The sequence below is a fragment of the Mustela nigripes genome, chromosome 5 (genome assembly GCF_022355385.1).
Source record: "Mustela nigripes isolate SB6536 chromosome 5, MUSNIG.SB6536, whole genome shotgun sequence".
NCBI classification, from domain to species: Eukaryota; Metazoa; Chordata; class Mammalia; order Carnivora; family Mustelidae; genus Mustela; species Mustela nigripes.
This window is the reverse complement of record NC_081561.1, coordinates 139,901,446-139,913,953: the sequence shown is the minus strand read 5'-3', so window position 1 is coordinate 139,913,953 and position 12,508 is coordinate 139,901,446. Positions and strand designations below refer to the sequence as shown.

Here is a 12,508-nt window from a genome sequence, read left to right as displayed (position 1 = left end):
ATGGTGTCTCCTCGTGGGTTCACTCATGCGCTCTCACCTGTGCCAAACCTCCGATCTCTTTGACGCAGACGTAGAGCCGGAACAGGTCCAAGGGCTTCTTGCCCACGGCGGGCAGACTCGAGACGGGCGAGCCTCTCTCTTCCATGAAGGTGAGGTATCTGTCGACCCATAGCTTTCTCTCTGGCTCATTCCCCAACTCATACACCTTTGTGATCTTTTCCCCAGTGGTGGTGGAAGAGCTGGACTTCTAGGGTCCAGAAAGAACATTTGGCGGGGGGAGGGAGAGTACGGGCAGGCAGAGGGAAAAGGGAAGAAGGTGAGAAGAAAGTAATGAGCTACCAAATCCAAGAAGAGAAGAAATTTAAAAACTACTGCTATCACACAACAATTAGGAATGAAGGCTACTAGTTCAGGCACAAACTATACATTTTCTTATAATTAAGACTTTACTTTGACTTTAAATAAAGGGCCCAAACTCCCCCTTTATATACTTAAAAAACAAAAACAAAAAAACCCCAAAAACCTTTTTTTTTAAAAACTTGATTGATAGAAGCGTTGAATCCCAGAAGGCATGATTCCAACGATACCTCACGTCATTTTTAAAAATAAAAGGGTGCTCGCTCATAGAATAACCACAGTGAATTTAAAATCTCACATGGATGTCATATTATAGAGCCCCCCAAACTATATGGACTCTTACTTCTTATCAAAATAAGAATGGCTAAGGGGCACCTGGGTGGCTCAGTGGGTTAAGGCCTCTGCCTTTGGCTCAGGTCGTGATCCCGGGTTTCTGGGATTGAGCCCCACATCGGGCTCCTTGCTCGGCGGGGAGCCTGCTTCCTCCTCTCTCTCTGCCTGCCTGTGACCCCCCCCCCCTTTCTCTCTCTCTGTCAAATAAATAAAAAATACCTTAAAAAAAAAAAGAATGGCTAATGTCTGTCCTCATTAAAATGCTAAAGCATATGGAGGAAAGCTGATACGGGACTTGCCAGAAAATTTAAGGTAGGTCCCATAAAGCCCTGTGGTGTGGGTTTTATGCTCATTTGCAACCTTTACAGACTAGTGTCCAGCTAAAGTTCTGGCATTTACTCATGATGACTAGATTCCCTTACTTAAGATTTCTTGAACTTCTCTGCCAAGGCAAGGGGCTCCTAGAGAATTATTTTAACAGACTTCATAGGGAACCGTGCTTTAATCACAAACACATGTGCTATTTCATACTCCCTGAACATCTATGGATAAAAATATACATTTACTTTTACACACATGGGTTTATGGGCTCATGTGGTTTATTCTGATGCTAATTCTTTGTTTTTCTAATTATATCTGATACTAAAATGTCAAAAGTTACTGTTTCTGCATAACTTAAACCCACCTTCTGGGTTATGGGATCTGGGAAGGTTAAGACTTCTGGTCCTAAACAGCCCAAGTGTCTGTTTTTCTTTTCTTTTATGTCTTTGTAATTGTAACAGTGATTTGGGTACTTGCAGTATGTGCAACTTCAGGGTTATTGTGAAAAATTACTTCTAAATTCTCAATAAAGATTTCCTTGGAACAAGAACTGACTTCATTTTCTTATGTGTATTTACCAGCTATCATTTGCAGTGGATAGCTGTTATTTTAAATGGGAGTTCTTCTTAACTCTTTTCCATTATATTTAGCCTAACAATTTTAAATGCATAGCTGAAATTTTGGGGGGTTAAATAACATGACTGCCACTTAAGTTTGAAGTTAAAAGGATCCCCAATAAAAGTAGGACCTCAGAAAGGATGCCTGAGAATGAGACTAACGAAGCTGGGTGAGTGGCAGCTTCTCCCCTAATTAACGTGTACTTCTCTTGAGCTACTGCTGCTGAAATTTTAAGCCTTCAGACTCAGAATTACTGAGGCATAACATCTTTACATTAAACACACAAAAAATGGGTGATACAAGTTGATGTAAATAAAAAATTTAGGGTGGTAAGATAAAAAAAAGTGTGACCTTTTAGAATTCATACTGATGCCAAGGCTAAACAGAAAGTCACTTAAAAATTACTTTAGCTTCGAGCTTAAAAATATATACACATATTCATATATATAGCAACACATCCATATACATACTCAGAAACTCAGAATATGGAACACACTGTATATTCAAATGATAAGTTTTTAAAATTTTTTTCCATATTCTTATACCCAAGGAATGTTTGACTAGGAAAATAACTGTCCTACTGGATTTTTACCACATTTCAGAAGTTTTGTCATCACTGATAGGGTAATTGTTATGAAGAGGTTTCTAAATGCTAGTTTGAAAATATTTTTCCTTTTGGGGAGCAATAAAAAATGGGTCCATTTTTTTTTAATAAAAATTTGAAATAAGAACAAGAGGAGAAAAGCATTATCACTTAAAATCAATAATAATAAAAAAAATCCCAGCAACCTCCGTACTGCAGTTCATTTCTGAAAAACAGAGGTAAAAGTCTGACATTCCATTCAGGGTAAGAGAAGTAAAAGCAATCATTTCAATTTAAAACTATTTTGAAAGGCGCCACCAACATTCTGAATAGACGCCCCACCTGCCACTTCTGGCCTGGTCCCCTCCAAAGCCAGAACGCGGGAGGTTTCTGGAAGGACAGTTAATCAGGACCTGAGCAAGGAGACTCCGCTGCTGTTGTTCCCATTTATGAAGAGTGTATCCCCTACCCTCAGATGGGCCTAAAATAACAGTATACTTAGTTTGGCTACATACATTTTCACTTTTCTTGCCGTTGTTTGTTCAAGGAACCTGAGTTTAATGAACTTCTGAGTATCTCAGTTCATTCTCACAAAGTCAGAAAAGATTAATGAAAACAATGGTTTTTTTTAAACTACATTGTCTTGTTTAGCAGAGCATCGTTTTTACATCTCCAAAAAAGACTTATAGATTTTTATGGCATCATAATGTAGGAAAATGCATCTGTATGAAAGAATGTGGTCGGGACTCAGGTGACGTGTACGGTCCCGGAAGAGGCCTCCCGGGCACCGGGGGCTCCTCCGTCTACATCCCTGTCCTCAGTGGCCCCTGGTGACACAGCTTATAAAAAGCGTATGTTTTATATGGGATTACTGGTGTGCCCTACGTTTTCCTGACTCCCACAAGGCAGGGTCTGTGCTGATTCTGAATGACCCATGGTGACTGCACACTGGAGGTGGCTGGCGTCGAATCCATTCTGTGACGGGGTACTCGAATGGATGAGAAAGGTCTGAGAAGTCTAGCACCCTCCAAGGAAGAATTCACAGCTGTATAAAATATCCCATACACAGGATTTCAGGGAGCAAGGTGCTGAGTGGACGCGGAGGCAATCTAACGAGACTGGAAACAGGAGCGATCATCACGCCTATGGCGGGCGCTTGCCACCTCCACTTCCAGGCTCAAGGTCCGTTTCCTAGCCAACGACCAAAGTCAGCATGTGGGCATCCGAACAGAGAAAAAGGACGTTAAGAGAAACAAAAGTGTTAGGAAATAAAGGTACATACTTTATTGCTGATTAGGCTCAACATGAACTTTCTTTGGCTCAGAGACATTAGCTCTGATGTAACCTCTGGATAGGTGTCATTGGACACTTTCCCCACTGACCTTGGGCCAACAAACCCGCCCTGCAGAAAGACGGGATGACCCTTCCAGGTCCCTGGGACCACCTCGCGCTGCTTCAGTGTTGTAAATACTGTATCCTAGAACCCGAAATTGTCATGGACCCCAGAAAAGAAAAGGGGGAGCGCTGAAAGACTGCAGCAGGACTTCATGGCGCCACAAATGCGTTCCTTGCGTATATTTTAATTAAGTCTATAAGTACAGTTTGCCTCAAATCTTTCAGGCAGATTTACATTTCAGCAGTCTTTACCATATGCCCGGTAATATGTGTATGTGCAAATGTTTGTTTTTATTTTAGAATGTTCCGTAACACAACAATGTTGGTCCATCGCACCCTGTCAAAGCACGGAACATCTTCATCATGTAGTCCGCTTCCGGCCTACGGTGAGACAGGTTTTACCAGAGACACTGGGAAGGGTGACTGAAGTACAGATTGAAGTTGTGTCTCAGAAAGGACAGTCAAATATTCCTAAACTGTGTGATGCCAGCAGTGATTTGACAGCAGAGATGCTCTCAGGTCCGCCCTTCCACAATCGCTTGGTTCCCTTCCTAAATTAACATCTCTTTCAAGGCAAGGACCATGTTCTGAATACAGAGCCTAGCTTGAACCACAGCTCCTCTGTCCCTCTCTACCACTGGAGCCAGAGGCTTGCTTGTAAATTCTTTTTTTTAAGATTTTATTTATTTTAGAGAGAGAGTATGTGCAAGCACGAGCCGGGGGTGGGGAGAGGCAGACAGAGAGGGCCAAGCAGACTCTGAACGGAGCCTGGAGCCTGGAGCTTGGGGGGCGGGGCTCGATCCCACGATCCTGAGATCATGACTTGAGCTGAAACCAAGAGTTGGACGCTTAACTAACTGTGCCACCCAGATGCCCCATAAATTCTTACATATAAAATGGTTATGGTACAGGAAGAGACAGTGTATGTGGAAATATTTAGGTAAAAGGCAAAAGCAGCATGCAGTTTTAAGCATAATTGTTTTAAATCAGAAAATGAAGTCAACAATTCATTTTATTTTTTTCTTCTATTTAAGTAGAAAGTGTTTTTTGGTTTTTTTTTTTTTGGGAATAGAAGTTTCTTTCCTGAAGGACTCATTGTATGGCGGTAGCTAACTAAGTTAAAATATCGTAACTATCTCACTCAATCTTTATAAATCCAGAGTCGGTAATGGGGCATTTTTATTTATTTTATTTTTTAGTTAACTTATTTTTTCATAAGGTGGAATTTTTAAACACGTAATATCATCTATTAGTAGTCTAATTAGTATGCTTAATTATTACCTTAAGGTTTTAAAGATTATTATTTTCAACCTCTGAAATTTTTCCCTCCGAGCCAACATAAAAATGTTTAAAAAAAGTTGTAATTTGAGTTCCACCTGTTAACCTGAGAGTAGGCTGATTCAAAAATGCTTTTCTTATGATGAAGACAAAACAAAACGCAACACCGGGGTACGTTATGGGAAAAACACCCATAACACTGGCTGCCTTCTGAGACTCAAAGCCAATAACACAAGGACATCAAAATGCAGGCTTTGCACTTCCCCTTCCTGCTAGTTCTGCTTAACCCGCCCTAGAGCATTTTTCATTTCATCTTGGTTTTTGCAAAAGCGAAACATGTCTACAGAGAAGGTAACAGCGAATATCGCCCTTTCTTCCTCTGAAAAGGAAAATGCTGGTTATGCTAGAGCTCCACATGAATTTTACAAACATTTACTGGAACCACCAACCCTTCAAACCTTCAGCTCTATCTGTTTAAACCAGTGAATGGATAATTAATAGCAGCCTTCTTTTGGGGTTTTGACTAGATTGCCAGATTCTGCACATAGTCTTCTTCCCTCCAACTTGCTTTTCCTGAGCTGTACTCTTCAATACATCGTCTTACAAAAATTAGCGTGTTAATTAAGCCTTCTTGGCAAGTAATTGCATGTTAAGTTTTTTTTTAAAACAGATCTTTTGATTCCCTATATGAATGTAAAATAAAGGTTACTACAGTGCCATTCCTATTCTTTTTTTTTTTTTTTTTTTAAATGGCACAGAATTAATTTCTTCAGTAGGAAAATGAAGACCAAGCTCTATGGACAGAAGAACATTAAGGCTTAAAAATAAATTCCCTTATAGGTACGTTACCATTTTTTTTTTTAAACGTATCATATGGAAATCAACACTTAATTTCAAGACGATCAGCAGTCTTGCACAGGAGGGAATTTTTCTATCTCCACTGATTCTAATGTAGGTACATATTATTAATCCAAAAGTAGCATTCTAAATATTCACACGTGGTAACATTTCTACCACTTTTCTGTTAATTTCTGACAGGTGGATTGAAACAAAGCAGGGCTGATATTATGCTAACCTGTGCCCAGAGCATAATATCTCTATTTTCAGGTAGGCAGTTTTTGAAATAAGATGTTTCAGATACAACAGCCCATGAAAGATTTAGGCCAAAGGCCAAATTTGTCATTTATTCCGTGGCTGCTATTAGTTCCCATGTAAATGGAGAAGTAGCTCATTCTGAAGATCTTTATAAGTGCACAACAGATCAGACATTTAAACAAAGTCACTGTGTGAAGGAGTTTGGACCCAGTAACACAATCGCATGCTTCGTATAGAGGTGTTCTTTTATAACACCGTTTCATTACCAGAAACCAACTTCTATGATTTACATAAATGTTGCTCATTTCGTTACTGACATAATTATCAAGAAAACCCTTTCATGGATAAATTATGAAGAAAAAGTCTTATAAAACAAGTAAATAAGCAAGCATTAAAATAGAATTAATTAATTATCAAAAAACCCCAAAAACAAAACAAAACAAAACAAAACAAAAAACCACACACAAAAAAAACCAGAGCCACTTACAGGGCTTGATGGAGTCTTTGGCCAGCCTGGGCTGCTAATGCTATCGCTTTCATCTCCATGAAATGAGGAGATGCTAGCAGAGCTGGGGGACATTGGGGAAGGGACTGGCAGGTTGCCGGGGGTTGGGGGCTGAGAAATACCCTGAGAGCTGTAGCTATCCTGTGGTAGAGGAATAAAAAAAAAAAAAAAAATGACAAAGGTAGGGCAAACTTTATTTAAAATAACGAAAAGCACATCCAGTTTAACACACTGATTTTTATATATAATGGATATATATAAAGACATGGACAAACACACAAAAACACACACATATAAAGGTATTAAAACAACATTCTTAATTAGTATAATTTGGTAAGTTTGCTGGATGCTGGATAAGGCCACTAAGCCACCATGCTTACTTCAAGCTTACATGGAATGCTAAGCATGGGTTACCCCTTATGAAAGAAAGAAAGGAAAAAAAAAAGCTGTTCACCTTATTTATCAAATAAGGCAGGAAAGCAAAATATTAAGTATGTTGTTGTTGCTGAGGCGGCCAAAACAGGAAGCTATAAACTGAAGGCAGAGAAAATGGCTGCAAGTATCAAAACCAGGCAGGACCCCTTCCTTCTCCCCACCCCCAGAGCGCCTCTCTCCGGTGGGTCTCGTCCCTCCGCCCCTCCCCCACGCCCGTGAGTTCGATGCCGTAAGAACTAGTAACTTTCAGATCCACACCATGGAGGGGGGAGCGAGGGGAGAGCGAGGAGAGCTACAGACGTGGTGCACGAGATGGACGCATGCGCGAGAGAAGAAACCAAATGGCAACAAAAGTGGAGGCCGACACCAGTGACCAGAACACCACGGCAGCTGCAGCGAGGCAGGCCCCACACCGCGTGCAGAGGAGAAAGGAAGTACCTTCGACTTGCTCTCGGGCTGCGGAGTGCCTTCTTCTTTCCCGTCGGCCTTGAGGGGCACGGGCAGCTTGGAGTCCCCGGGAGACATCATATCTGCAAGACCCATAGATGCTAATCGAAAACAGGAGAAAGAGTTTAGGATTATACATGTGAGGCAGCGGGCCGTGCTCCTGCTAACCCCAGTTACCGAGACCCGCGTGGGACACCTGAATTTGCCCTGAAGGAAGAAGAGAAGAGAGATGATAATCGGGAGCACACCGCTTCTCTGAAACCTACACAGCACGGCATTCTGCCAGTCCTTTTGTAACTTAAAAAAAAAAAAAAAAAAAAAAAAATCCCAAAGACAAAAGGACCACAATCATTTACCCAACACCCAAGCCCCTGAAAGGCAACTCGTGTCAATATTATTTTTCCAAAATTACTAACAGCTTTAATAGAGCAGGTGCGAGGGGTGGTAAGTCCAATGTTTCGGTGGGTCATCGGGTGTGAAAGGAAATGCCAGGTGTGTGCATTTTTTACCCGATGACTGGAAGATTTCGTGCTTTCTTAATGTCCTGCATTTACAGAATCTACAGTTTGTAAAATCACTTGACATTTTCTATTGTTTCATTTTAAAGGCTTAACTAGCACACGTAGCCTAGGCTGCAGTCATGGAAAACAGTCATAACAAGTGACTTGAAAAACAAGAACCAAAATTAATCTTCGAAGGACAGGATTTCTAATGATTTTACAATGGGGCCGGTTTCCTTTCAGTCTGGGGCTGTGTGTACACTTATTAATGCCCAGCAGGCGCTCAAATGCCCAGGTCAGACCCCTCAACCTGCTCAAGAGTCAACGTCACAATTCCCGGCAAAACTCACTTTCTACGTCAAAGCTCAGAAATTCAATCAAGGTCATCTAAGATTTGGAAGGAAAGATTCACCAAGGAACAACTGATTTGTACCCATTTATTACGAACACGAAGAGACATTTCAGAGTTAAGAAGGAGGGTCTGGCTTTCTTTTTAAAGGAAGAACAAGGCTACAGTAGGGAATCAGCGTAGACATCCGGGGACTAACAGCTGAATTTCTACAGAACCCCACTGTGACAACCATCTGCACGGCGCTGGGCTCGGAGCGCGACACCAAACAGATGTGTGAGGGAGACGAGGATGAGCGGAGAGAATGAAGAGCCTTGTCAGTGAGTGAAAGCCAGCAAACATTCCTGTTTCAACACAAAATAAACCTGAGGTTCTATGCACAGGCCCCGTTCTGCACTCTGCAAACAGAAGTGCTGGCTCCTCCCAGGCAGTGCGTGTGTTGCATAATGTGCCAAAAAAAAAAAAGAAGAAAAATAGAAAAAGAGAAAAAGCAGCAGCTTTAAAAAAGGCTCCACAGATTGCCCACTACAAAATGATTATTGCACATATTCATGTATTACTATGTTTTAGAAAATAATTAGTTTTAATTACAGCAGTGAGAGAGCGAGCAGGGCTCTGGCGAATTAGCTGGCAAGCTTTGCGGTGCTAATTTGCTAATATCGTTAGCATCGCGGCAGGTTGAGACCAGAGGTCCTGCCAAAAAAGCCGACCCTGCCACGTGCCCAGGAGTCCGGCGGTGCGCTCGTGGACGCCCGGGGAAGCGCCCATCTTTTCCACGGGACGCTGGTGTGCGGGTCCCAGCCCGACCGCGCCCGGTCAGCCCTTGAAGTCATCACCACGCACACAAATCATAATTGGGATGTTTTTCTTTCTTTCTTTCTTTTTTTTTTCCAAATTACTTTCAATACTTAGACTTTAAGAACTGGAACAAAAAGCTTTTTCAAGTGATGCAGCTGCAGAGAAAAAATCTATTGGGATCAGCTAAAAATGCTGTTATTTTTGTGAATGTGTGAAACCTCAGAAAAGCAGCTGAGAGAGACCGCCTCAGGACCGCCCCGCTCACAGCCCTGGGCTGCTTTCATGCAGTCTTCTCTCCGGGCTCTAGCGCTGGGGGAATTAGTAAATCTGTACACTGAGAAACACCCTTTTTAGAAGAACAGAAAGGGGAAAAAGAGTGGGACGAGTATGGAAAGAGGAGCTTCTTCAGGGAAGTCTGTGTGTCGTCGCTAGTTATGCACAGAGCTGTCACACAGGAAGGACAGCCATGCCATCCTGAGAATGTGGCAAAGTCACGGACACGCGGCTTCTATGAAGGCCTGCCCCTTCAAAGTTTATAATGAATAGTTCTGTTAGCATTTGTACTAAGTTATGCCTAAATATTACTGTTGAAAGACAGAAAATAGTAATATTTGTGTTCGTGCATTCAATGTGTTAACATATCCATGAACCATTTTTAAGCATGAAGAGGTAGGCCAAGGGGTATCTGGGTGGCTCAGTGGGTTAAGCCTCTGCCTTCGGCTCAGGTCATGATCTCAGGGTCTTGGGATCGAGCCCCACATCTGGCTCTCTGCTCAGGAGGGAGCCTGCTTCCCTTCCTCTCTCTCTCTGCCTGCCTCTCTACCTACTTGTGATCTCCGTCTCTCTGGCAAATAAATAAATAAAATCTTAAAAAAAAAAAAAAAGACGTAGGCCAAGATGTATTATTATAATGAATGATAATAATTTATACTGGCTTAAAAAAATCAGATTCAGATGAAGTTAAGCATGTATGTTGGTTTAAAATTCCCCAAACCTCTTCACTCTCTATTATATATTTTTAAACGGGCATTTAGGATATGCAAGTATAAAAAATGGTCAAAAGTGGCACTGCTTTATTATTTTGGGAGATAAATAAGGACAGAATTGCGAGTAGTAGTGTATTTAGTACTCTTGCCTTACACTGCAAATTTTATTTTACTAAGTGGATCATAAGGTCTTTTCTTACTGTGGCTTTTTCTATTCCTTTTGTTGAAATGCTTATTTTTGACTTCTTACCAGAATTCTCAATGAATCACTGCAAAGCGCTATATGCCTCGCAGGGCAATGACACTCCAGGGGCACTATTTTTTTCTTCTCCTTTCCCAGAAGAGAGAGACCACCACTGTTGTAAGGATGTGTTAAATCAAGGCCCCGTTCTTTCTCCTGTTGACATCAGTAATCTAGTATGTAAAGTTCAGACATAAAAAGGGGCAGTAAAGAACTCGGGCCTGCAGAAAGTGCTGTGTGAGTATTGTAAATACATTTCAAGTGCTAGCCTCTGGCTTTACCACTGAAATTTAAGAGCTAGAATGATTTCCTAAAGTAAGTGTGGGTCAAGGTCCTAAGGCAGCCATTCCACCCTGGATTTAATATATTCAAGAGGAACATAAAGAACATATGGTGTGAGCAAAGCTGAACTCAACACTCGCTCTTCTTGTTCAGCTTTCTTCACTCAGTCTTCCTACAAGGTGGCCAAGTCACTCCCAGAAGATGCAGACGTGCGACCAGAAGCACACACGCGGTTCGTTCTTTTCACGGTAAACGATAGAATCTTTTATTCCTTGTTTCGGAAAACACAGGAGGGCCTGTCGACGTGTACACAAGTGCGGACAGGCAGGACTCTCTTTATATGGGGCACACAGAGCAAAGCACCGTGGACGTGACACGTACGGAGGATATGCGAGAAGCCTGGCAAGAACCTTCCGAGCCCTGGCCATGACGTACCTCCACAGGGGCAGCTAGAGCGCGAGGCACACCACCCTCACTGCCACCGGCGCCCCCTCTCTCCGGACAGGCAGCCCAAGGAAACATGCGGCCTGAGCACACCCAGCACGCCCGCTGTGCTCTCAAGAAAGCCCCAGCTACCGACCAAGTCCGGCGCTACCAACCGACTCGGCATAATCCCAGTCTGCATTCTGCCCACTTAGAGAGAAAAGGTTTTCATCTTTTATTACACCTTCCATATCTTTGATCGGGGAGGGAGGACAGCAGTCCACCGAAAATCATTCACTTCAAGCAAGCAAGCAAGCAAACAAAAACCCCAACAATCTTAGAAACCACTTGGACATCCAACCGTCAGCAATGGTGCTCAAGAGCCAAAGCGTCCTTAGAGAAGGACCCTGAAGTCTCAAGATGGTCACCACCTATCTGTCTGGTGGATGCATATGCGAGCCATGGTTTTATAGCTTTTTAAAAAAATTTCAAAACAGCAAATTATCTGGTAAGCAGCTAATGCCCCACAAGTGGGCCTGGGTTCTGCCAGGAGACTGCTGAGCCGAGTACCTCCAAATCGGGGTTCTTAAGCTTTAGAGAGCACTTATGAAAACTACCTGAGGCGTCTGTTAGGAGCAGAGATTTGTGCACCGTCCAGAAATTCGAAATCTGTAGTTTTAACAAGCATTCTGGGTAACACGTCGTTCTTGATTTTTGAGAACACGGAAGAAAGCTGTCGATCCCGTGGTAATGAGCTTGCCTTTTTCCCTCTGTGAGGGTTAACGGAGCTAGTCTGCCCCATACTGGTAGGACGTCAATGGGACACTGCCTGTGGGACGGAGCCGTGGTAGGTTGGCGGAAAGATCTGGAATCCCGACCGGGCTCTTGTGTAAGAGGAAGGCCTGCCTACAGGAGTATATGGCTGTTCCTTTACTATCTAGAGGTTACACGGATAGAAATGCCCTATATTTTGCAGAGCGGCTTCTAGTGAGGCAAACTTAGAGCCACAGATGGCAGATTTTCTGGAATTTAGATGTCTTCTCTGAAGATGATGGTTTATATGAAGACAAGCATATAACAAATGAATATTATGAAAGGAAACACAAAGAAGTATAACACAGCTAATAACACAAGGATTAGAAAAGGACGTATTTAACAAGGCTATACGTGACTTCTACTTTTGCCCACTGCATTATCTAATTCTAATCTTTTAATGCAAATAATTTTTTTGAAAAAAGTTCCTTTAGAGGAAAAAAAAATCCCCCCCACTGCTTAGCACCCCACATTTCCTGCATTTTAAAATGAAGAAATAGTTGTCACATTCATACTCACACTGACTCCATTTGAATAATTACTTGCTCACTGAAGCCTGTAACAATTTGTCACTACACAGGAAGACGTGTTTTGGCCCTGAACCCCGTCTATATCACAACTGCCTGAACTCTGCAAAGAGGATGCTGGGATTCCAGTTGCATAAGCTGTCGAGGTTCAGCAAATCCCACTGCCAGCCCTGGACATCAGGGGTGCTATCTGCACCTTCTCCAAAAGTGCCCTTACACAGA

General features: G+C 42.4%; 1 protein-coding gene across 7 annotated transcripts in view; it reads right to left on the bottom strand.

The window, feature by feature from the left end:
- The window catches only part of ARID1B (AT-rich interaction domain 1B), a 439,440-nt gene that overhangs the window by 27,514 nt on the left and 399,418 nt on the right, over nt 1-12,508 (bottom strand). For 4 of the 7 annotated variants that reach the window (XM_059401328.1, XM_059401330.1, XM_059401327.1 and 1 more), the window contains exons 11-13: nt 7,359-7,468; nt 6,468-6,626; nt 36-247 (exon numbers count right to left, since the gene is read on the bottom strand). In XM_059401328.1, coding sequence (XP_059257311.1) covers nt 36-247; nt 6,468-6,626; nt 7,359-7,468 — 481 coding nt within the window. The remainder of the gene's footprint in view (nt 1-35; nt 248-6,467; nt 6,627-7,358; nt 7,469-12,508) is intronic. The other 3 variants (XM_059401329.1, XM_059401332.1, XM_059401325.1) reach the window with 2 other exon arrangements.